Source organism: Quercus robur, chromosome 3 (assembly GCF_932294415.1).
Source record: "Quercus robur chromosome 3, dhQueRobu3.1, whole genome shotgun sequence".
Classification (NCBI taxonomy): Eukaryota; Viridiplantae; Streptophyta; class Magnoliopsida; order Fagales; family Fagaceae; genus Quercus; species Quercus robur.
The window spans coordinates 59866540-59893390 of NC_065536.1; the positions used below are offsets into that span (position 1 = coordinate 59866540).

The window sequence follows — 26851 nt, forward strand, 5'->3', positions numbered from 1 at the left end:
GGATATAGAAATCCGTCAAAGTGTACTTGCTCTAATACCAATCGAAAGTTCATTTGGTGTGTAAAATACTAGTGAATGTTTAGACCCCAATTTCAAAATAACCAACACAAGCTTATACTCAAACAATATATGTGCGGAATGATAAGTACAAGCTATACCCAAACAACCAAACTACTCTAAGCCATAATGTAATCACAACACAACAGTAATTAAAAGCAAAGAGTAAGGGTTAGAGATATGCAAACACAAGATAACATCGGCACATGTTATCAAAGAGGAAACTGAAGAACTCGGCAAAAAACCTCTTCGCTGCCCTCCAAGCGATAAAATGATCCACTAGAAAATCAGTTAAGATACATGAATAGCAATAGACCCTCCAAGCCTAATCTACCCGATGCACCTAAGCCCTCCAAACTTCTTGCTCCAACAGGGTTAAGCCTAACCTTGTCTTCTCTAGCTTACCGGATCCCGTAATAAGCCCATTGCATCAACCAAATGAATTGGTCCTCTCTAAACTGCTTCCCAAGCACTAAATAACCTTCTCACTGATATGAATATGGTGAGGTAAGGATTTGGCTAAAGCTCCTCTCAAGAGTATGTCAATGGAGAGGGTGAGAGTAGAGGAATTTGAAGAGTCAAATGTATAAGATTATGGATGAATCAATCATGTTGTTCTCTAGGGTTTCTCTCTCAAAATTCTCTCTAAAAGCTTTCTACATTTCGTGGGTATAAGGGTATTTATAGTAGGGTATGTAAGGAATGTGAAAAGTCATTTTTTTGCAAAACAGGAGGTTCTGGCGACTCACTTGCGACTGGGACAAGTCGCGAGTTCCAGTTGCAAAATAACTAATTGGTCAGATTGTCCTTTTTGTCCTATAGTACTCCAGCTGTCATGACCCTTCAACTTCCTGCATGCTTCACACCTATAGCACTTTGGCGAGTCATCAGTCGTGAGTCACTCGCGAGTTCCAGTCACAAGAATGCTCTTGATTGCACACACACTTGAATTTTGCACACTTTCTCACACACAACCCTTGCATGATTCCCACCTAAATACAGGGTATTTAATTGCTGAATTACAAACAAATTTAGCACGGAATAAAGCCAACACATGGTTGAATAAATTCAACCTTACAATATGAATTTAAAAAATCGTACGAAATCTTTTAGATTTTTTTTTTCTTTTTTCTTTAGCAAATTTCCTTATACTATATGTTTTTTTTTTTTTTTGGCTGAATTTCCTTATACTATATTTGAACGCTTGGGAGTTTGCTTCACAAATCTATTAAATACTAAAAATATTTTGAATATGAACATTGAGGATAATTGCACGGATACTCTAACAAAGCTAATTAAAGAAAAGGGTATACCGTCAGTTTGGAAAGTAAGTATTTTCCTTATACCTTATTTTGCATACTGCAATTGCGATTTAGTTCCCATTTTTCTACATATTATTTTTAATATTAAATTTATAATATGGTATGGTCTCCTAGAAATGCTTAAGAACTACACAATTTCATTCTCATATATCAATATTAGTGAACAAAAGCCAATCAATAGTTTGGAACTACTTCTAGAATAAGAAAAATTATAAATATGAATTAAGAAAAGGGAGCTTTAAAGCCTTCAACAATAGTTTGGGAAAACATAAATATTATATACAACAAAATGAATATTATATATGGATCTTAAAAAGAAAACATAAAAATTATTTTCAAATGAAATTGCAAAGTGTCCGTGCATAGCGCGGGACATTATCTAGTATTAAGAATTCAAGGGACTCAATAAATCACTGTATGATGACCATGTTAGTTAGGTCCTTTGCAAAAATATGTAGTAATAAAAGCAAGCCAATGAATGTTGTGTGTGATAAACCTGATATAGAAGTTGTGAAACGCATTTGTTCACTAAAGAGAAGTGAGAAGCAGATGATTGGCTTGCCAAAACATCAAGGCTTCATCACATGAATGATAACATAATACCATTGTTTGAGGAGCATCAAATAGACAAGAAATTGATGAAAGCATTAGAAGCAATGGATGGGACAAGTAAATTAATGGAGGGTTGAGTGGAAAGTAGGCTGACTATCAGAAAATTTGGAAAACTGTTGAAAGTCAATTGATCACATGAAACCTAGTTTTAACAAATTAAATTAAATAAAATAAAGCAGGGAAGAGTGAAAAAGAGAAAGTAGAAATGGAAGGAATTGGACCAATATAAACCTTTGGTTGTTCTTTGTAAAAGATATAATACATAAAATAAAGCAGGGAAGGGTGAAAAAGAGAAAGTAGAAATGGAAGGAATTGGACCAATATAAACCTTTGGTTGTTCTTTGTAATAGATATAGTGAGTGTTTGGATTGAAATGAATCCGGCGTCTGCGTTTTTAAAGTTCTACGTTTTCCTTCTTTTTTTTTTTTTTTTTTTGGCCCGCATTTGTTGACTTTGGGAGACAAATTTTGCTTTTATGAACAGTGTATACACTGTTCATGTACTGTGCATACACTGTTCACGTATTAAAAAATATTAAAAATGGGTCCCACAGTACTATTTACACATTTAAAAATTATTTTGCTACAGTATTTTCAATTTTCAGTTTCAGCAACAATAAGTTCAATCCAAACGGACCCATAATACATAGGGAAAATCTTCTTCCACGCATGCATGAGAGGTAAATAAAACCTGATACATATGAATTGGAAGCTAATCTCTCAATAAAAAAGAAAGAAAGGAAGGAAAAAACACTTCCATTAAAAGAGTGAGCTCGATTTGATCCATTTATTCGTCTTGTAACAATTAAAATCTCTAGAAGTCCTCGAAAAGAGACATCTCGGTGGGAATCATGATTTCGAAGAGTCACTGATCAACACCATGAAATAGAAATAGAATTGCAAATTTGTAAGTTATTAGTAAATGAATTAGCCGCTTGTCAAACATGAGACATTATGCCATGCAAGAGATATGGAATTTTATAATTTTACTTTAAAAAAAAAAAAAAAGTCATAATCAGTGTACAATTTTTTTTTTTTTTTTTGTTAACTTCTATTTTTTCTTAAGAGAGATAACAAGTAACTTTATCTTCAATTTTTTTTTTTCTTGAAAAGATTGATGCTTAAACTCCAACAATGTATCCTTTTTTATGAACGGCATGTTATCACACCAAATTCCACCCTTTACACAATTTTATGACTTAAAAAAATTAAATTAATTTTAGAAAAGTTGAGTCAAGAATCTTATAACTTAATTGACACGTTTCTATATATATAATATATTTGGGGGTCTAGTGGAAAAAAAGTTTGAATTACAGGATTAACAGCATATTGTAAATATCTTTAAAAAAAAAAAAAAATTAGAGAAGTTGATTTAACCAAAAACACACCCCTTCTCACAAGTCACAAGGGTTCCATGTTCCTAGAATTTTTTTTTTTTTTTTCTTTTTTGATTAGGTCCCTACCTTTACTCATATATGAAAGTGAAAAACCTGTTGTAACAAATTGTTACAACCTGCTTACTTTCTCTAAAGTAGGTACGTAAAGGAATCATTGTTGGCAAAATGGAGTATATTACCTAAAAGAAATCATCGGCGTGCAATATTCAACATTGGCAACAACAAAAAAGACTAAAAAACCCGAAGGAAAATGTTAAAAAATGTCTCAAAATATTGGTTTAAAAATTACTTTTAGACATATTTTACGAAAAAATATTAAAATAATTAATTTTGTTTATAATTTTTTATATTTATCGTAAAAGTGATATGAAAATTTTTTCTACTAAGGTTTATTAAGAATTGGCTAATCATTGAGCAAACTAAAAAGAATACCGTACGTAACAGTTGAGCCATGATTCCTAAATCCTAACCATACAAAGTAAGAGATCAGGTTAAAACTTCGAAGCACGCTGCGTGCACAGCAAAACCATGGTGGATCACAACGTCGCCCACGAAGCCACTTCCAGTTCCGAAGTTTCCAGGCTCCGATGGCACGTGTTCTTAAGCTTCAGAGGCGAAGACACGCGCTACCCCTTCATAGACAAACTCTACACCTCGCTCCACAACAAAGGCATCCGAGCTTTTCGCGACGACGATGGGTTAGGCCGCGGGGACGACATCTTGCCGACTCTACTCGACGCGATCGAGGAGTCCGCGGCTTCCATCGTCGTCATCTCCCAAAACTACGCGTCGTCGAGGTCGTGCCTCGAGGAGCTTTCGAAGATATGCGAGTGTAAGAGGCTTATTCTCCCTGTGTTCTACCAAGTTGATCCCTCGGATGTTCGAAAACAAGGAGGACCCTTCTTCGGAAAACACTTCAGGGAGCATGAAGAGAAGGTAATTGAGAAGAAGATTGAGAAGGAAAAGGTAAAGAAGTGGAGGGAAGCCATGAAAACAGCTGGTGGAAAAGCTGGTTATGTTTTCCAAGACAAAGACAGGTACTTACTGTGTTAATACGTATGTACGTATGTATGTTTGATCCTTTTGATTGAATTGTGTTTAATTGTGTTCTAGAGTTAAACATTTTAGTAACTTCGAATCGTTTAGTGAAATGTGGCAATTTGCTTTACAATAATAGTGGCTTCTTCAGCATGATATGTCTGTGCACCTTGCAATTCTTTAATCCATCTTTAATTTTTTTTACTTATTTAAATTAGCGGTCGTTTTAGCTTTACATTTTTTTTAATCATTTAAGCATCTACTGAAATATATAATATCTGCATCTTCTCCTTTACTGTCCTTTTTCTTTTTCTTTAACAACCTAGCGATAGTACCAAAATTTTGGGGTTTGTTATATATGATCAACAAACTAGTAAAGGTTGGTCACAGGTACTTTTTTGCCATTCATTCTATCTAGGATACTTTCCTAATTGACATGTCATTTTTGTAACGTTTATTAATTTTATTTTTAGTTTTTCTCTACTTTTTTTTGGCTACCTCAACTTGAATTGATTCGCTCCCTCACTTGTGCATTAATCTTTTTCCTTTGAATGTAACTACATCATCCCAAGTGACTCTCTCTCCTCTCTTCATCAATAGGGGCCATCCCATTTTACTTGATAAATAGTTTAATTGAATTTTAACAGTTTTTTTTTTTAATCTAATTTATATTTGTCGAGTTGATCTTAAAATGAATCAAGTATTATGAGGTGCATATTATTATTAACAGAAACTAGAAACTGGCTATCTCAATATTTCTATCAACAACTCAACTAAGATTGGATGTTATGCATGAAGGGAGATCCGGTGCTTCTTGCTCGCATTTACATTTTATGTCATCTAACAGTCTTTGTCCTAACAAATACTACCATGCTCTGTAGAAGCCAGTATTATGGTATCATCAATGGGGTCATTCAGCAGTTGTCAGGCTTCACATAAGGTTTTATATACAAAATCCAAAACATTTATGATAAGGTGATATAATATTCTAGGATAATCCTATACATTTCATTCTTACATATGATTATATTTTTATGCATATAATATCTGTTTCCCAGTGGTCATCCTTTGGAAGGCCATAGAGTTTGAGGCACTTATATTTATCATCAAAATAGGCACTTGATACTCTTTATCTATGTTTCTCTCTACCATTTGACAGTTGATATTTTTTGTTATTAGCATCTGCCTTGCTAGTTTGTTTCCTATTGACTCATTTATGTTTATTGGCAGTAATGAGGCACAAGCAAAGTTGATTCAACTTTTAGTCAAAAGGGTGTTGGAAGAACTAGACAGTACTCCACTAAATGTGGCTCCATATACAGTTGGACTTGATTCTCGTATTGAAGAACTGATGAGCAGGTTAGATGTTAGATCCAATGGCGTTCGAGTTTTGGGATTACATGGGGCTGGTGGGGTTGGTAAGACCACACTTGCTAAAGCTCTTTACAATAAACTCGTTGGTAGCTTTGAGTGCCTTGTTTTCATGAAAAATGATAGAGAAAATTCTGAAACAGATGATGATTTAGTGTACCTTCAAAACAAACTTATCAATCATCTTTCTCCTAAGAAGCCTCCTGTGTATGAGGTTGATTCTGGTATCTCTGCAATCAAAGATGTAGTTTATGAGAAGCGAGTTCTTATTATTATGGATGATATTCACAATGTAAGACAGCTTGAAGTGCTAATTGGGGGAAGAGATTGGTTTTCTGAAGGAAGTAGAATTATTATTACCACAAGAAACAGAGATGTTTTACCTGATCATCTTGTGAATGGGTTTTATGAGGTCAGAGAGTTGGCCTTCACTGAGGCACTACAACTTTTTAGCCACCATGCGCTAAGAAGAGAGAAACCCACAGAAAGATTTATGAATCTATCCAAGCAAATGGTCTCTCTTACAGGAGGTCTACCATTGGCCCTGGAAGTATTTGGTTCTTTTTTGTTTGAAAGGTGGAGGATAGAGGAATGGAAAGATGCTCTGCACAAGTTGGAAAGGATTCGTCCACACAATCTTCAGGATGTATTAAAGATAAGTTATGATGGGTTAGATGTACAAGAACAGCGTATATTCCTTGACATTGCATGTTTATTCTTTAAAATGGAAATGAAGAGAGAGGATATACTTGATGCATTGAAAGGTTGTGGTTTTAGGGCTGAGATAGCAGTTACAGTGCTCAGAGCAAGATCACTCATTAAGGTTTTTGAGGACAATTCTTTGTGGATGCACGATCAGATTAGAGATATGGGTAGACAAATTGTTCTAGATGAAAGTCCTGTAGATCCTGGTACACGAAGTAGACTGTGGGATCGTGATGAGATCATGACTGTCTTAAAGGATGAGAAGGTATGACTGATAGTGAGATACCTCATCTTTTTTTCTTTTTTTTTCTCTGTTCCTTTTTTGTTGAATTGCTAGTTTAAAACTTTTCCAAGCGGCAAGTATAGAAAAGTACTCACATATTTCACTACATGCATCATATTGCTATGTATAATCCTCAATGGCAAATATAGAAAAATACTCACATATTTCACTACATGCATCATTTTGCTATGTATAATTCTCATGGGGAAAAAGGAATACTAATGTTTGTGCTCCACTTGTTGCTTCATGCACTAGTGTATCTTCAAATTTCCTTCTCACTCTCAGGGTAGAGTTCCAGTAGGTGAAGATTGATGGGAGATTGCAAAGCTTTCAGAGAGATGATAAAAGATGTTCAAGCTAACATCTTCAGTCTATACCATGGATAAGAACGGGAAGGATTAGGATCTTCTAGATTTCTATTGTATTCATAAACCAGAGGGCTTAAGATCTTCTATAATTCTATTGTATTCCACAACGAAGTTCTCTAAATCCTAATATTTCATGAATTAAAGGCTAAGATATATCATACCTATAGTTCGATTGACATGAGACCAAACAATTTGTCGATCCCTAGTAACCCTTAAATGGCATATTCATCTTGTTGTTTGATATGTTCTCCTCTTTGCAATCCTCCTCGCCCTCCAAAAATTTAGATGGGTTGGTCTTTTTTGTGTTCCTTTAGTCAGGTCCTCTTCCCAGGAGGGAAAGTTCATTTTTATTCCTCTACTTACTAAACAGAGCAAGAGGGAGAGAGAATGGCTATTTATTTCTGAGTTGAAAATTTGGCAAGAAGAGATGGTTGAATCTGCCAGTTCCATATTTTACTGCCATTGAAAAATAAAAATAAAAATATCTGGATCTTACAGTTTGGCCTCATTTTAGATCCTTGGAAGTTCTAAGTTCCCAAAGGATGGATACTATTCCTATATCCTTAATTATAATTTTACAGTGTTAACTTTGATAACCATTTGTTATTGTCTCAGTTTCACTTGGCTACATTCAAATTTTTTAACTATTTTCTATATGATTGACAATAGGGAACAAGATGTATAGAAGGAATTGTCCTAGACTTTGAAGGGAAGCCCATTGTTCAGGATCCAAGTGGTGAGAGAATTTCAAGGGAAAACCTTCAAAGAAAGCCCAATTTCACCTCTGCATTAACGTATGCAAAAGAAAAGTATAAGAAATTTCTTCAGGATAATGCAGAGAAAGAGAGAGAGGCACTACTTTGCACCAAGCCCTTTGAATCAATGGTTAATCTAAGACTTCTTCAAATCAACAATGTGAGATTGGAAGGGAAGTATAAATATCTTCCAGCTGGACTGAAGTGGCTACAATGGAAAGGATGTCCTCTGAAAGCTCTTCCTTCTGATTTTTGTCCTTGGGAACTTGCTGTCCTTGATCTTTCAAGAAGCGGAATTGAAAAAGTATGGGGTTCATATACTAGCAAGGTACGGTCCACAATTTGGATGTGACTGTAATAATGAGATTTTAATGAACTTGGTTGATGTGTTTCTTATTACTGGGAGTTACCTAAACTGACTAGAGTTTTTGTGTGTGTTCTGCTTGTTCTTCCCAACACCACCTCCTCCCCCTTTTTTTATATCAGTTCTTCATAATTCTCTTTTTTTAACAGTAAAATCTCTTGTTTGTCAGGTGGCTGAGAACTTGATGGTTATGAATCTCAGCCGTTGCTACAATCTAGCTGCTATTCCTGATTTATCTGGGAACCTGCCCTGGAAAAGCTTATTCTTGTGGGTTGCAAGAAACTGACTAAGATTCATGAATCACTTGGGAACTTGAGTAAATTACTTCATTTGAACCTGAGAGAATGTTCTAACCTGATCGAATGTCCAACTGATATCTCTGGGCTGAAAAATCTTGAAATCCTTATTCTCTCTGACTGCTCAAAATTGAAAGAGTTACCAACGAACATAGGAAGCATGAAATCTCTTAAAGAACTTCTTGTTGATAACACTGCTATAGCAAAGCTACCAGAGTCCGTTTTCCGCCTTACAAAACTTGAAAAGATTGATCTAAATCATTGCCAACTCTTAAGAAGACTACCCAACTGCATTGGAAAATTGTCTTCTCTAAAAGAACTCTCTCTAAATGATTCTGCTATAGAAGAAATACCTGATTCGGTTGGATCTTTGTCAAACCTTGAGATATTAAGTTTAATGTGGTGTGGATCACTCACTGCCATTCCTGATTCTGTTGGCAGTCTCATATCATTGACACAACTTCTAATCAATGGTAGTGCAATCAAAGAACTGCCTATTTCTATTGGTTCATTGTCATATTTGAAGGGGTTATCAGTTGGAAACTGTAAGGATCTGAGCAAATTGCCTGATTCAATTGAAGGACTAGCTTCTTTGGTTGAACTTCAGTTAGATAGAACACCAATCACACATCTGCCAGATCAGGTAGGTGCCTTGAAAATGCTAAGGAAGCTTGAGATGAGGAATTGTAAAGATCTTAGATTTTTACCAGAATCAGTTGGAAGCATGTTGGCTCTTACTACTTTGAACTTTGTCGGCGCCAATATATCTGAATTGCCGGAATCCATAGGAATGCTGGAAAATCTTATTATATTAAGATTGAATAAGTGTACACAGCTCCGTAAGCTTCCTTCTTCAATAGGAAATTTGAAGTCCTTGCACCATTTGTGGATGGAAGAAACTGCTGTAACAGAATTACCTGAAAGCTTTGGGATGCTCTCAAGTTTAATGATACTAAAAATGGCTAAGAAGCCTTATATTGAGTTATCTGGAAACAGCATGCCTAATTCTACTGAATTTCCTACGTCTTTCTCCAATCTATGCTCGCTGATAGAATTGAATGCTTGTGCTTGGAAACTATGTGGGAAGATTCCTAATGATTTTGCAAAGTTATCATCATTGGAAAGTTTAAATCTAGGCTACAATAATTTTTTCAGCCTTCCGTCCAGCTTGACGGGCCTTTTCAATCTTAAAAAGCTTTTATTGCCCTATTGCAAAGAGCTCAAGTCTCTCCCTCCACTTCCCTCAAACTTGGAGGAGGTGAACGTTGCTAACTGTACTGCATTGGAAAGTGTGTCTGATCTTTCCAACTTGGAAAGATTACAGGAGCTGAACCTTGCAAACTGTGAGAAGGTGGTGGATATTCGGGGCCTTGAATGCTTGAAGTCATTGACAAAGTTACACGTGTGGCTGCAAAGCATTCTCTTCTATGGTTATAAGCAGACTGTCTAAGGTTCTCTCTCTCTCTCTCTCTCTCTCTCTCTCTCTCTCTGTGGTTGACACAAACTAGGATTTACACACACCCACCCAAGGGTCTTGAACATACAACCTCACCCTCCACCTTATGCTTACAAACAGAGGTGTTTGAGTGAGAGTTTATTGGCTAAACCTTGAGTTTTTAATAATCCTCTTATAAAATGAATTTATTAATCTACATTTTGGTCCCTCGTTTTGCAATGTAAGCCCTAAAATATTAGGTGGTTGCCAATGTAATCCATGATTCTTTTTGCACTAATAATTGGCAATTAAATGCCATGTGAACCTTTGTTTCAGATAGAGAGGAGTAGTCAAGTTGGAAGTTCCGGTAGAACTTGCACTTCTTGCTCCCATTCTTTGGAAGTAGTTCTCAAAGCAAAGGATTTTTTATTTGCTTAATTATATTTAGAATCCCTTATTTTGCCTATTTTCAATTTGATTCTCAAAGTTCAATTTCATCCCTAATCTTGCAAACTGTACGTGTTCATGTGGTAAAACAATAGTTTTGATATTTTACTTATTTTTAAGTTCTAATAAAGAAAAAAGTTTATAAAGATTCTTCTAAATAAGAAATCAAATATAAGAAAAATATTTATGAAAAAATCACCAAAGAAACATCGCTACAGTTGTTGCTTGCCACCCACCATTGTAGACCAAAAACCATATTCTCCCTTGGCCAAAAGATAGCCATACCCATAAGCCATCAAAAACACCAGATTTATATAGTATTTAAAAGCTGAAGCATAGCATTTATTGTTACTACAGTCTTATCAAGCAACATCAGCATAGCATTTCGGTCCATTCCATCTAGTGTAGTCCATTCAGTCCATTTTCGTCCGCTCAGTCCATTTTAGTTCATTTGGTCTACTTCAGCCCTTTCCATCCCATTTGGTCCATTTCATCTACTTCTATGATGCTTTGGGAGGAGAGATTTGTGTAAAAAACTAAGCTGCTTCATGGACAATTATTTTACATTCTCAACATAATATTAGTAAGTTTTTGATAAAATTACATTTTTTTTTTATATTACTAAAATCTTGAATTGTTTTTTTCCTAATAGAAGTGATGGATTTACTTATATTTGCTTATTCTTTAGACTATTCAATACATATAGAGGATGAACCGTTTGAAAGAAGCTCTAAAAACAAATTCTAACCACACATTACATTATTTACAAAAAATCTCATCCTATATAATAATTGAATGTAAAATGTATTTGCTTTTTTGAAAAAAAAAATTACTAAATTTAAAAACAATTTCAAGTAACAAATATAGATAAATTAATTTTGAAAGTTTAATATATTGCATCTATGCTTTGTTAGAAAATAATCACATCATTTTAAGAAATGTTTGAGACTAATGCTTATAAATTTCATCTACTATTTTCATTTTTCAATTAACCAAAAAAAAGAAATAGCAATATAATTTCTTAGCAAAATATCTACTTGCAGGTTTGTTTGAGGAACATACGCACTCTTAGCATGCCTGGAAGCAAGATTCCAGATTGGTTTTCTCAAGAGGTGGTTAGATTTTCAGAACGCAAAAACCTTAAGATCAAAGGTGTGATAATATGTGTTGTTGTCTCTCTCGACCTTCAAATACAGGATGACTTAAGGGATCAAGACCCTATAATAGCAGGTATAGAAGCAATTCTTGTCAAGATGAATAAACCTTTGTACACTATAATGCTGGAATTAAAAGGAGTTCCAAAGACGCATGAAGACCATCTGTACTTATGTCGATTTATGGATCATCGTCCGATAGTTTCGAAGTTGAAAGATGGTTATGAGATCAGCATTATAGAGCATGACCCACCAATCATTAAAGGGCTTAAGTTGAAGAAGTATGGGATTCATTTGGTTTATGAAGATGATGATGATTATGATGGAGATGAAGAATCATTAGACGAAAGCCAACTATCCATTACAGAAAAGCTAAGTTTTTCAGCTCTCTGTGAGAGGAAGAGAACGCCTCTTAATCTGATTGTGAAGTCGAAAGCCAAGTGCAAGAGATCGAGGAAGAAGAAGAAAGATAAAGATCTAAGCCTGTTTGGTGGGACTTTCTGCGGCCTTTGCAAAGGTGCTTTGGCCCATAAAAAAATAAGCTACCTGCAATCCATTTCAAAAGAAACTTGGAGTTTTCAGGCAACTTTTATTGAAGCTGGCAGCTACTTCATACTCTTTATTTTCCCTATATTGTTCTTTCTATTTCAAACCTTGACTTCTTTTTAGATGATCCAAAGGCTGAAAGATTTGGGCTGACTCATCTGCTACTAGTGCTCAGGCCAACATCACCTTTCGAGTAAAAAGCAGCTTGGATTCAAGCATTTTCACCTCCGAGCACGCATACTTTTTTATTGTGAATTTCAGGCAAGGGACTGGGTCTCCACACAATGTATAATTCAGGTCATTTACACACAAATGATTTGAATGCCAAGGTTATAAACTAATAACTGCCAAGATGTCAAGATGGGTTTGAGATAAACTAATAACTGCCAAAGAATTTGTGAAAGGCTACCGTTGTATCTATTTCCTTGTGTGTGTGTGTCAAATGAAACAAAAACAACGTACAAACTACAATGTGCAAGGTGTAAGGGAAAGTTGAAGTGATTATGAGAGCATGTGCATTGGTTGAAAGTGGAAAACCAGTTGTACTGGACCCGATCTGATGATGACGCCTATCCAAAATGTCACAATCCCAATCTAATCCACACCCAATAATGTAATGATTCCTTACTTACCTACTTTAGGGAATATAAGCAGCAAATGGATTAATGGAGTATATTATCAAAAAGAAATCCTTGGCGTGCAATATTGGCAAAAACCCAGTTTTCTAACCATACAAGTAAGAGATCAGATGCAAAAACTAAAAACCCAGTTTTCGCACCATATATAAAGCACGCTGCGTCAAAAAGTCAAGAACACTGCACATGCAGTGAATTAACTATGGAGGATCACAACAACGAAGACGACGCCATTTCCAGTTACGAAGTTTCGAGGCTCCGATGGCACGTGTTCTTAAGCTTCAGAGGCGAAGACACACGCTACCCCTTCATAAACAACCTCTACACCTCGCTCCACAACAAAGGCATCCGAGCTTTTCGCGACGACGATGGGTTACGCCGCGGGGACGAGATCGCGCCGACTCTACTCGACGCGATCGAGGAGTCCGCAGCTTCCATCGTCATCATCTCCCAAAACTATGCGGATTCGAGGTGGTGCCTCGAGGAGCTTTCCAAGATATGCGAGTGTAAGAGGCTCATACTCCCTGTGTTCTACCAAGTTGACCCCTCTGATGTTCGAAAACAAAGAGGACCCTTCTTCGGAAAACATTTTAGGGAGCATGAAGAGAAGGGAATTGAGAAGGAAAAGGTAATGAAGTGGAGGAAAGCCATGGAAACAGCTGGTGGAAAAGCTGGTTTTGTTTTCAAAGACAAAGACATAGACAGGTATGTGTGTGTTTATCTGTATGTATATTCTTCACAATTCTATAATCCATCTTTTATTATTTCTTTGGGGGGAGTGGTTTGAATCCTGGATCTAGGGGTGCCGATTAGCCAAAACTGTCGATTTGGATTGGTTTTTAGGGGTTTGTTGGTGGGTTAGATTGTCAAAATCTTTTTTACTTTGGGTTGGTTTTTAGGGGTTTGTTGGTGGGTTAGATTGTCAAAATCTTTCTTACTTTGGGTTGGGTGTGGATTAGTAGATTCACACATTTGCCCAACCCAACTATATTTAATATATATTTAAAAATATATATTATATGATTTTTTTATTTATTTACTCTTTTATTTATCAATTGAGTTGGGATAAAGAACAATATAATAACCTACTAATTATAGAAAAATAAAACTTGTTCATGTTTATTTTGTTTCTCAACTGAGTTGAGATAGAACTATTTGATATCTTACAAATTAAATGAAATTTCATTCATTTTGATTATTTGTGTTGGTTTGATGCACTATTAAGTATTAATATAAATATGTTGTTATTTGTATTGGTTTAAACTTTGAAGCATTAATAAAATAGTTTGTGTTGGATTGGTACTATACTTAGGTTTATTAGGTTATATATTTGTTCTTATATGTGTTGGTGTTGTACTAATGCTCAATTAAAAAAAAAACTGTCCAATCCATGGGTCCAACCCAATCCTAGTGGATTGGATTCTTTTCAACCCGAACATTATGGGTCAAATTGAAAAAACCTCTCAACCCAACCCATACACACCACTACCTAGATCTATTGGAAATACATTAAGTACTAGTTGAGTACCAAGCTCTTGGTTATTGTGAGTTTTTTTTTATTAATAGACTAACAACCAAGCCTTAGTCCTAAATTTTTGGGATTAATTATAGATGCTCAACAAACTAGTTAAGGTTGGTCATATGTATTCTTTTTTGTCATTCTATCTAATCTGAAGACATTCCCTAGGTTACTTTCCTAATTGACATGTCATTTTTTATTATATCTATTAATTTTTGGTCATCCTCTACCTTTTTCATTACTTTAACTTGAATGGATTCACTCTTTCTCATTCATGCATTAATCTCTTTCCTCTGAATATTAACTAAATCATCCCAAGCTTCTTCGGAGAGGATCTAGTCACAAGCTTTAGTTCTTGCCTAAGCAAGGGCGACTCCACATGTTTCTCTTCAACTTGAAAAAAATATGTGTGTGTGTATATATATATATATATTTCTACACACACACACATATATATATATATATTAGTAATTTAACTTAAATATTTTTGCACACATTGGCTTAAATTTTCCAAAACCAAACAACAATATAAATCAGCTCATCCAAAAACCAAACAACAAAATTCATATCACAAATCTCTCTCTCTCTCATTTTCTTTTGGTTCTTATTTTGTTTGAGATTGTTGATTGAAATGGAGAAGGGTTTAATTGTGTTCTTGAGTTGAAGTTTGAGTAACTTTGAAAGATTTAGTAACTTCGAATTGTTTCGTGGGACAGAGGAGTGAAATGTGGCAATTGGCTTTAAGATAATAATTGTTCGGAGTCTTTGAAAATTATTAATTAACAGGCAGCTTCTTTAGCGTGATATCTCTGCATGTACACCTTGCAAGTCTTTAATCCATCTTTAATTCTTTGTTTATTTAAATTAGCGGACGTTTTAGCCTTATATTTTTTTAATCATTTAAGCATCTACTGAAATATAATATCTGCATTTTCTCCTTTCTGTCTTCTTTCTTTTTCTTCTCAATTTACTCTCTCTCGTCTCTTTGTCAATAGGGGCAACCCCATTTTACTAGATAAATTTTTTAATTGAATTTGAACCCTTTGTTAATCTAATTTATATGTTTTGAGTTGATCTTAAAATAAATAAGTCCTATGAGGTGCATTTTATTATTAACAGAAACTAGAAACTGGCTCCTCTGAACTCTCAATGATATTCATTGTAGCCGTGGATATGATGTACAGGACATTATGATTTTACCCCCTATGGGGTTTACATAGAATCATGCAATGGAAACATTGAATATAATAAAACTTTGAACCAGTCAAATATCTCAATATTTATATCAACTCAACTAAGATTGAATGTGATGCATGTAGAAGATCTAGTGCTTCTTGCTCGCTTTTACATTTTATGTTATCTAATAGTCTTTGTCTTAATTACAGGATTCACTTAAATATTTTCGCACACATTGGCTTAAATTTTCCAAAACCAAACAATAATATAAATCAGCTCATCCAAAAACCAAACAACAAAATTCATATCACAAATCTCTCTCTCTCTCATTTTCTTTTGGTTCTTATTTTGTTTGAGATTGTTGATTGAAATGGAGAAGGGTTTAATTGTGTTCTTAATTGAAGATTGAGTAACTTTGAAAGATAGTTGGGGTGGGGTCGTTACAATTATGATGCCCCAATTTGATTGATTGTATGATGTGTGTGGGTGTGTGATGAGTCCCACATCGGGTATTTACTAGGTTGAAATGGGCTTTATTAACAACTACAAGGAGTCTCAATTGTGACTAGTTCTTTTGAGGTATAGCGCAGATGTGGCTAGCTCTTTTCCTTGGGTTGTTACATATGGTATTGAGCCATGCCCTAATCGAAAGTGTAGGCCCCACACGCGAGGACACGTGTGCCCGTAAGGGGGGTGGATTGTAGTGACTCAAAAAGGGGGGTCTTGCATTCCATGAAATTCCACATTGCCTAAGGAAGCACATGGGAATGTGTTTATAAGGAATGACCTCCCTTCAATGTGTAGAGGCCTTTTCCCCAGCCCAACCTGGGGGAAGAACAAAACCGTGAGGGGCATGGGCCCCAAAGTGGACAATATCTACACAGTTGGGGTGGGGCCGTTACAGATGGTATCAGAGCTGGCCCGGTAATCCAATGTGGACTCAGAGACACTACCCTACAAAGTGGGCCCTAACGAGGACGTTAGGGATTTAAGTGGGGGAGATTGTGATGCCCCAATTTGATTAATTGTGTGATGTGTGTGGGTGTGTGATGACTCCCACATCGGGTATTTACTGGGTTGAACTGGGTTTTATTAACAACTACAAGGAGCATCAACTGTGACTAGTCCTTTTGAGGTATAGCGTAGATATGGCTAGCGCTTTTCCTTAGGTCGTTACACACACACGCGCACACAACAAAATGAACACAAACTGCAACATAAAAATAAAGATGTTCAAATGCAAAGTATTTATATATATTTATAAAAGGGTTTACAGAAGGGATGCAAGAGCACGCACAAAGCACGAAATGGGATAAAAGCTAGAACTTAGCTATATATGCTATATGCATGTAAGTTTGTGATCTTAAGTTTCATTCTATACTAGGGGTGGCAAAATAAGCCTAAACCCATTTGCCTGCCCAAAAACATTTGCCTATCCAAACCTACGGCCAAAATGGGAAATTAACATTAATTTTTAAACAGTATAATTAGTAGTAACACTTTATCATGCCTACTAAAAAAATGCAAATATCCTTCAGCTTTTTTTTTTTTTTAACATTCTTGACTATGTGTTACTAAATTTATTTTTATTTTTCCTTTTTTTGGACTTGTTTCAATTTTTTTAAAAACAACTAAATTTGAGTAAAAATACCATATTTTAAATAAATTATTTCTCACATTAAAAAAAAATCAACTGTTTCTCATATAAATCTTAGAAAAATGATATTAAAATTTCATAATGCATAAAATAATTAATATAACAAAATAAACATATTTATTCTATTAGTAATCTTTCTAATTACTAAGAATAAATATTACAATGTTAGTTCCACACACACACACACATTTAATTACAAAATTAATTACAAAAAATTTACAGAGTTAATTTTTTATGGGTGTGTCAATTATTGTCAAAGCAACTAAACATGAAAAAGAATGTCATATTCAAAATTTATTATTATTCCGACTGAAAATTATTTCTTATATAGAGTTTATAAAAATACTCATATAAATTCATTTAATATAAATAATTAATGCACAACTATTGGTAATTAATATATGCATTTACTCTATTGGTTAATTCAATAAACTAATACTTCGCTATAAATACAAACTTTGTTAAAGTAAAAGTTTAAATGAAGAGAATTTCAAAAAATGCGTCACATGGCACAACTTCATGATCTCCAACATGAGATTTTGACATATATATATATATATATATATGTGTGTGTGTGTGTTGTTTACTTGGTCAAAACGCCTACGACCACACCTAAACTCGCACTTAATTTCACAACTTGGATGTCATTTTTTTTATTGGATTTCAACACTAACACAAGGGAACCACACAAGAATTTAAATAAAAAAACTTTGAGTTCAATAATCACAAGCTTACACCTAAGCATGTTGTAGATTTGAGTGTAGAGTTGGGTGTATCCCTAGACTTTCTCTTAGTGTTTATACACTATCAACAAAGGTAGTGGGCTGTGGTCTAATGCAACAACAAATATTTGAGTTGAGTTGAATTGTTGATAGAATAATGTTATGGATATAACAAAATTTAAGTTTTAAGAAAAATCCTTCTTAACTGAGTAATGTTATGCACAAAACAATAATAATGCAACAAAAAATAATTATAGTTCAATTTAATTTTCATCATTATAGAGTAATGCTACATACACAACAAAAATTCCTAAGAAATTTGTGCTTGTTATGAAAATTTTGTAGGTAAAATTTTGAAGCTATCATGCACATGAAAAATTATATAGGAAATTGTAAAACTTTATATATTTCAAGTCTTTGCGAGTTTTTTTTTTTTTTTTATGTCAATATTTATGCGTTCTTTTTATTAAATTTTGAATGAAATTTTGAATAATTTGAGTTTCTTGATAGCCACCCTGAAAAAATTTCCTGGAGCTGCCACGGTCACAATATATTTGTTTCCCATATATTCTTCATAGTTGAACATCGATCATCTCTCAGAAGTGCATAGAGTTTGAAGCACTTTATCATGGGCACTCGATACACTTTATCTATGTTTATCTCTACCATTTGACTGTAGATGTATTTTGTTATTAGTATCAGCCTTCTAGTTTGTTTCCTATGGACTCATTTATGTTTATTGGCAGTAATGAGGAACAAGCAAAGTTGATTCAACGTTTAGTCAAAAGGGTGTTGGAAGAACTAAATAGTACTCCACTGAATGTGGCTCCTTACACAGTTGGACTCGAGTCTCGCATTGAAGAATTGATGAGCTTGTTAGATGTTAGATCCAATGGCGTTCAAGTTTTGGGATTATATGGGGTGGGTGGGGTTGGTAAGACCACACTTGCGAAAGCTCTTCACAATAAACTTGTTGGTAGCTTTCAGTACCTCGTTTTCATGAAAAATAATAGAGAAAATTCTGAAGAAGATGAAGATTTAGTGTACCTTCAAAACAAACTTATCAATCATATTTCTCCTGGTAAGCCTCCTGTGTATGAGGTTAGTTCTGGTATCTCTGCAATCAAAGACGAAGTTTATGAGAAGCGAGTTCTTATTATTATGGATGATATTCACAATGTAAGACAGCTTGAAGTGCTAATTGGGGGAAGAGATTGGTTTTCTGAAGGAAGTAGAATTATTATTACCACAAGAAACAGAGATGTTTTACCTGATCATCTTGTGAATGGGTTTTATGAGGTCAGAGAGTTGGCCTTCACTGAGGCACTACAACTTTTTAGCCACCATGCGCTAAGAAGAGAGAAACCCACAGAAAGATTTATGAATCTATCCAAGCAAATGGTCTCTCTTACAGGAGGTCTACCATTGGCCCTGGAAGTATTTGGTTCTTTTTTGTTTGAAAGGTGGAGAATAGAGGAATGGAAAGATGCCCTGCAAAAGTTGAAAAGGATTCGTCCACGCAATCTTCAGGATGTGTTGAAGATAAGCTATGATGGGTTAGATGTACAAGAACAGCGCATATTCCTTGACATTGCATGTTTATTCATTAAAATGGAAATTAAGAGAGAGGATATACTTGATGCATTGAAAGGTTGTGGTTTTAGGGCTGAGATAGCAGTTACAGTGCTCAGAGCAAGATCACTCATTAAGATTTTTGAGGACAATTCTTTGTGGATGCACGATCAGATTAGAGACATGGGAAGACAAATTGTTCTAGATGAAAGTCCTGTAGATCCTGGTATGCGAAGTAGACTGTGGGATCGTGATGAAATCATGAGTGTCTTAAAGGGTGAGAAGGTATGACTAATAGTGAGATACCTCGTCTTTTTCTTTTTTTTTTCCCTATTCCTTTTCTGTTGAATTGCAAGTTGAAAACTTTTCCAAGAGGCAAATATAGAAAGTACTCATATGTTTCACTAAATGCATCATATTGCTATGTATAATCCTCAATGGCAATTAGCAAATATAGAAATATACTGACACATTTCACTGCATGCATCATATAGCTATGTATAATCCTCATGGGAAAAATGGAATACTGATGTTTGTGCTCCACTTGTTGCTTCATGCACTAGTGTATCTTCAAATTCCCTTCTCACTCTCAGGGTAGAGATGATAAAAAATGTTCAAGCTAACATTTTCAGTCTATACCATATAAGAATAGGAAGGATTAGGATCTTCTAGACTTCTATTGTCTTCACAAACTAGAGGACTTAGGATCTTCTAGACTTCTATTTCTTTCCACAATGAAATTATTCCTAATATTTCATGAATTAAAGGCTAAGATATATCATATCTGTAGTTCAATTGACAGGAAACCAAACAATTTGTCAAACCTGATTAGCCCTTAAATGGCCTACCACACAAGCATGTTCATATTGTTGTTTCCTCTACTTACTAAAAACACACACACACACACACATAGAGAGAGAGTGGCTAATTATTTCTGAGTTTGAAAATTGAAAAGAAGAGATGGTTGAATCAAATTCCATCAGTTCCATATTTTACTGCCAAAAAATTATTCAAAACAAAATCTGAATCTGACAGTTTGACCCCATTCCTTAGATGTTCCAAGTTCCCAAGGAATGGATAATATTCTTATGTCCATTGTAATCGTACAGTTTTAACTTGATAACTGTTTGTTTATTGTCTCTGTTTCACTTGGCTACATTCCAATTTTTTAACTATTTTATACATGATTGACAATAGGGAACAAGATGTATAGAAGGAATTGTCCTAGACTTCGAAGGGAGGCCCATTGTTCAGGATCCAAGTGGTGAGAGAATTTCTAGGGAAAACCTTCAAAGAAGGCCCAATTTAACCTCTGCATTAACATACATGAAAGAATGGTGCAAGAAATTTCTTCAGAATAATGCGGAGAATGAGAGAAAGGTAGTACTTCACACTAAGCCCTTTGAATCAATGGTTAATCTAAGACTTCTTCAAATCAACCATGTGAGATTGGAAGGGAAGTATAAATATCTTCCAGCTGGACTAAAGTGGCTACAATGGAAAGAATGTCCTCTGAAAACTCTTCCTTCTGAATTTTTTCCTCGGGAACTTGCTGTCCTTGATCTCTCAAGAAGCGGAATTGAAAAAGTATGGGGTTCGTGTACTAGCAAGGTACGGTCCACAATTTGGATGTGACTGTAATAATGAGATTTTAATGAACTTGGCTGATGTGTTTTTGTGTGTGTTCTGCTTCCCAACCACACCCCCCCCCCCCCCTCTTTTTTTAGCAGTTCTTCATAATTCTCTTTTTTTAACAGTAAAATCTCTTGTTTGTCAGGTGGCTGAGAACTTGATGGTTATGAATCTCAGCCGTTGCTACAATTTAGCTGCTATTCCTGATTTATCTGGGAACCATGCCCTGGAAAAGCTTATTCTTGTGGGTTGCAAGAAACTGACTAAGATTCATGAATCACTTGGGAACATGAGTACATTACTTCATTTGAACTTGAGAGAATGTTCTAAGCTAATCAAATTTCCAACTGATATCTCTGGGCTACAAAATCTTGAAATCCTTGTTCTCTCTGACTGCTCAAAATTGAAAGAGTTACCAATGAACATAGGAAGCATGAAATCTCTTAAAGAACTTCTTGTTGATAACACTGCTATAGCAAAGTTACCAGAGTCCATTTTCCGCCTTACAAAACTTGAAAAGATTGATCTAAATCATTGCCAACTCTTAAGAAGACTACCCAACTGCATTGGAAAGTTGTCTTCCCTGAAAGAACTCTCTCTTAATAATTCTGCTATAGAAGAAATACCTGATTCGGTTGGATCTTTGTCAAACCTTGAGATATTAAGTTTAATGTGGTGTGGATCACTAACTGCCATTCCTGATTCTGTTGGCAGTCTCATATCGTTGACACAACTTCTACTTAATGGTAGTGCGATCAAAGAACTGCCTATTTCTATTGGTTCATTGTCATATTTGAAGGAGTTATCAGTTGGAAACTGTAAGGATCTAGACAAATTGCCTGATTCAATTGAAGAACTAGCTTCCATGGTTGAGCTTCAGTTAGATGGGACACCAATCACATATCTGCCAGATCAGGTAGGGGCCTTGAAAATGCTAAGGAAACTTGAGATGAGGAATTGTAAAAAACTTAGATTTTTACCAGAATCAATTGGAAGCTTGCTCGCTCTTACTACTTTGAACCTTTTCGGTGCCAATATTTCTGAATTGCCGGAATCCATAGGGATGCTGGAAAATCTTATTTTATTAAGATTGAATAAGTGTACACAGCTCTGTAAGCTTCCTTCTTCAATAGGAAATTTGAAGTCCTTGCACCATTTGTGGATGGAAGAAACTGCTGTAATAGAATTACCTGAAAGCTTTGGGATGCTCTCAAGTTTAATGATACTAAAAATGGCTAAGAAGCCTTATATTGAGTTATCTGGAAACAGCGTGCCTAATTCTATTGAATTTCCTACTTCTTTCTCCAATCTATGCTCGCTAGTAGAATTGAATGCTCGTGCTTGGAAACTATGTGGAAAGATTCCTGATGATTTTGAAAAGTTATCATCATTGGAGAGTTTGAATTTAGGCTACAATAATTTTTTCAGCCTTCCGTCCAGCTTGACAGGCCTTTTCAATCTTAAAGAGCTTTTATTGCCCTACTGCAAAGAGCTAAAGTCTCTCCCTCCACTTCCCTCAAACTTGGAGGTGGTGAACGTTGCAAACTGTACTGCATTGGAAAGTGTGTCTGATCTTTCCAACTTGGAAAGATTACAGGAGCTAAACCTTGCAAACTGTGAGAAGGTGGTGGATATTCCGGGCCTTGAATGCTTGAAGTCATTGACAAGATTACACATGTGTGGCTGCAAAGCATGCTCTTCTATGGTTAAAAGAAGACTGTCTAAGGTTCTCTCTCTCTCTCTCTCTCTCTCTCTCTCTCTCTCTCTCTCTCTCTCTCTCTCTCTTGTTGACATGAACTAGGATTTACACACACCCACCCAAGGGTCTTGAACGCAGAACCTTACCCGCAGAACCTTACCCTAAACCTTATTCTTACAAAGAGAGGCGTTCGAGTTAGAATTCAGCGTCTAAAAGTTGTATTTTTAATGATCCTCTTATAAAATGAATTTATTAAAATACATATTATAATCCCTAATTTTGCCTATTTTCAATTTGATTCTCAAAGGTCAATTTCGATCCATAATCTTGAAAATTGTGTTCAATGTGGTAAAACAATAGTTTTGATCTTTTCCTTATTTTTAAATTCTAATATAGAAAAAAGTTTAGAAAAAATTCTTCTAAATAAGATATCAAGAAAAAAATTTATTAAAAAATCACCAAAGCAATGTCGCTATAGTTGTCACTCGCCACCCACCATTGTCAACCAAAAACCATCTTCTCCCTTTGCCAAAAGATAGCCACACCCATACTCCATCAAAAACACCAAATCAATACAATATCTAAAAGTTAAGTATTTAACTATTTATTGTTGTCACACTCCTATTAAGCCACATTAGTGTTGCATTTCAATCCACTTTCATCCACTCAATCCATTTCGGTCAATTCCATCCATTTTGGTCCAACCGGTCCATTTATGTCCATTCGTTTCAATTTGGTCACTTCAATCTACTTTAGTCCATATGGTCCACTTCAATGATGCTTTGGGATGAGAGGTATATGTAAAAACAAGAGCTAGTTCATTGACAATTATTTCACCTTCTCAACCTAATGCTAGTAGGTTATTGATAAAATTACAATTTTTTTTTTTTTGTTATTAAAGTCTTGTATTTTTTTTTTTCTAATATACAATAAATTTTCTTATATCTGTTTTCTCTTTAAGCCATTCAATACATATAAAGGATGAATGGTTTGTAAGGAGTACTAGAATCAAACTCTAATTATACATTACATCATTTACAAAATTATCACATCATCTTAAGAATAGTTTGAGACTAACACTTATAAGGTTCATCTACTATTTTCATTTTTCACTTAAAAAAAAAACAAATTATCAAACATTTCCATGCGTCGTGTGAGTCTATGACTAGTAAATAGATAAAAGCAGCCATCAACTAACTAATACTCACCAAAGCTGCCGCAACTGTTGTCATAACCTACCATTGTTATAGATATCAAAGGTCCAATTCTAGTTCGGTCCTAATTCTATTATATATTCTAGACCGGGTTCAAAGGACTAGGACTTGTAATGCAAGCAAAATAATCCTAATCCTATTTGCAGTGTAATGTACAGTGACTAAATTCCAATCCCCCTGAAAAAAATGAAATAGTCTTATTTCTTAGGAAAATATCTACTTGCAGGTTTGTTTGAGGAACATACGCACTCTTAGCATGCCTGGAAGCAGAATTCCAGGTTGGTTTCAAGAGGGGGTTAGATTTTCAGAACGCAAAAACCTTAAGATCAAAGGTGTGATAATATGTGTTGTTGTCTCTCTCGACCATCAAATACCGGATGACTTAAGAGATCAACTCCCTATAATAGCAGGTATAGATGCAATTCTTGTCAAAATGAATAAACCTTTATTCTCTACAATGCTGAAATTAGAGGGAGTTCCAAAGACGCATGAAGATCACCTGTACTTATGTCGGTTTCCAGATTGTCATCCGATAGTTTCTAAGTTGAAAGATGGTTATGAGATCAATGTTATAGAGCGTGACCCACCAATGATTAAAGGGCTTAAGTTGAAAAGGTCTGGGATTTATTTGGTTTTTGAAGGCGATGATGATTATGAAGGAGATGAAGAATCCTTAGACGAAAGCCAACTATCTATTTCAGAAAAGCTATCAAAGTTTTTCAGCTGTCTGGAAGAGGAAGATCACACCTCTCAATCTGATTGTGTAGTTGAAAGCCAAGTGCAAGCGATTGAGGAAGAAGAAGAAGAAAGAGAAATATCTGAGCCTGTTTGGTGGGACTTTCTGCGGCCTTTGCAAAGGTGTTTTTGCCTATAAAAAAGAGAAGCTACCTGCAATCCTTGACTCATCTGCTACTAGTGCTACAAGGCCAACATCACCTTTCAGGTAAAATGCAGCTTGGATTCAAGCATTTTGACCTCCAAGCACGCATGCTTCTGCTTGTGAATTTCAGGCAAGGGACTGGGTCTCCTCCACACAATGTATAATTCAGGCCATTTACACAGCAATGATTAGAATGGCAATGTTATACACTCTACTTTCCCAGTCAAGATGGGGTTTGAGATGAACTATAACTACCAAAGAATTTGTGAAAGACTACTGTTGTATCTATTTTTGTGTGTGTAAAATATAACAAAAACACTAGGTACCCTATTTGGGACTTTCTCCAAGAACTCATATTTTGTTTTGATTTCCATTTTTTATATCTATTTTCTGAATTTGAGAACCAAAAGCACTAGGTACCCTAATTAGGTCTTGATTCTTAAATATGAAAAAGACCTACAATTTTCATTGATATGCTCGTAACCTTTTTCCACAATTTTCAGTTATTTTACAAAAATGCCACCGAACATAGTTTGCTAAAAATGAAAATGCCAAAAAGTTGCTTTCATATTCTGTTTTCATTCTCACTTTTTTTTCTTTTTTTTCTTTTTTTTTTTGGGTATTGAAAATGAAAATAAGAACCAAAAAAAAAAAAAAAAAAAAGCAAACTCAAATAAGTTTTCACTAGTGAGTTCCACAGAAAACAGAAAATGAAAATAGAATACGCTCTGTTTTCAAAAGAACCAAACATAGTATGTGGACTCTTGTTTAAAAGTATTTCCTAAAATGTTTTCAATTGACAGCAGACAAGAATGCTTACACAACATCCTAATTGGGTGGTGAAGACATGATATGGACTAGGAATTTGTGATTAATTTCTTTAACTTGTAATCTAACTTCTAGCTTCTAGACATGGGAGGTGTTGCAAGTTTTGGAAACTTTCTGAATTAGGGAAGTTTGATGTCCGATCTTGACTTCTTTTTTTGATGCTTAGAAGGGTAATTTTCCTTTGAAAAGCATCTAGGCGAGAAGGTGCTTCAGAAGGTCTCATTCTTTGCTTGGACAACTAACGTTGGAAAAAATCTAAAATATCATCTTTGGAACTAAAATATTTTGATTATTTTCTCAAGAACAAAAAAAAAAAAGGATTTTCCACTTACAGGGTTTTTTATTTTACTTTTTATTTATTATTTTAATTGGATTATCGACTAGTGTTCAATATGCAAAAATAGCACAAAATTTATTAAATCTTCGTTTGCTTCATTGTACAGTGGCAGGAGATATACGGATTCAGTTGCTTGTTTAAAATGTTTGTTTGAGTGAAGGATGCTCTTTCTTGGAGTACTTACATAGCTTTGCTTTGGGCTTTGTGATTTGTGATCTCCCTTTGCCCAAAGTCTTGTATTATGTAAGGAAAACTCTACTACTTTGGTCCATATTAATGTTTACACTGTGTCAATTTGGTCCCTAATGTTTTAAATGTGTAAATTTAGTCCTTAATCTTTTGGTATTATGTCAAAAATAGTTTAAATTATTAAGTGATGAATGAAAAACTAACAGGGATAATGATCAAAATAAAAAATTACTTTTATACCACCTAGGATGCTTGTGGACTGCCACATGGCCTAAAAAAAGAAGTTCAAATTATAATTGGGATCTTAAAATCCCAAAAATCATTAAGGAATCGGTGAGAAGAATGGGGAGAACAGGGCACACAAATATAACAAATTGATTTGATTATACCGTTTCGTAAAGCTTTTCAGATTTTGCATAAGCACTCAATATCCTGAAATAGATTATTGGGGCAGGATACTCATTTGGAAAGAAAATCTAGTTTTGTACTTCTCTCTAATTTTATTTTATTTTATATTATATTATATTAAGGAGGTGTGTTGTTTCCCTAGTAATTATTTATACATAAATCTTGGATTCAGAAGCCTTCTCACAAAGTTTTGAAATGATTCTTCATCCTTGATAGAAAAATTAAGTTAAGAGA

The 26851-nt window shown here is 34.9% G+C and overlaps 1 protein-coding gene and 1 pseudogene across 1 annotated transcript; both read left to right on the forward strand.

Annotated features, from left to right (window-relative positions):
* Positions 1-3824: 3824 nt before the first annotated feature.
* On the forward strand, positions 3825-12569 carry LOC126718644 (disease resistance protein RPV1-like; annotated as a pseudogene).
* Positions 12570-12711: 142 nt separating this feature from the next.
* Positions 12712-25329, forward strand: LOC126718645 (disease resistance protein RPV1-like). The gene is made up of 5 exons (XM_050420961.1): positions 12712-13489; positions 18605-19715; positions 20628-21041; positions 21208-22788; positions 24202-25329. Exons 1-5 carry the CDS (start codon positions 12987-12989, stop codon positions 24847-24849), a joined length of 4257 nt encoding a protein of 1418 aa, XP_050276918.1. The 5' UTR covers positions 12712-12986; the 3' UTR covers positions 24850-25329.
* The last annotated feature ends 1522 nt before the right edge of the window (positions 25330-26851 follow it).

Coding starts and splice junctions, on each gene's coding strand:
- LOC126718645 (XM_050420961.1), top strand. CDS start 12,987: ATGGAGGATCACAACAACGAAGACGACGCCATTTCCAGTTACGAAGTT. Junction 19,716..20,627: donor GTGTCTTAAAGGGTGAGAAG/GTATGACTAATA, acceptor GATTGACAATAG/GGAACAAGATGTATAGAAGG. Junction 21,042..21,207: donor GGGGTTCGTGTACTAGCAAG/GTACGGTCCACA, acceptor CTTGTTTGTCAG/GTGGCTGAGAACTTGATGGT.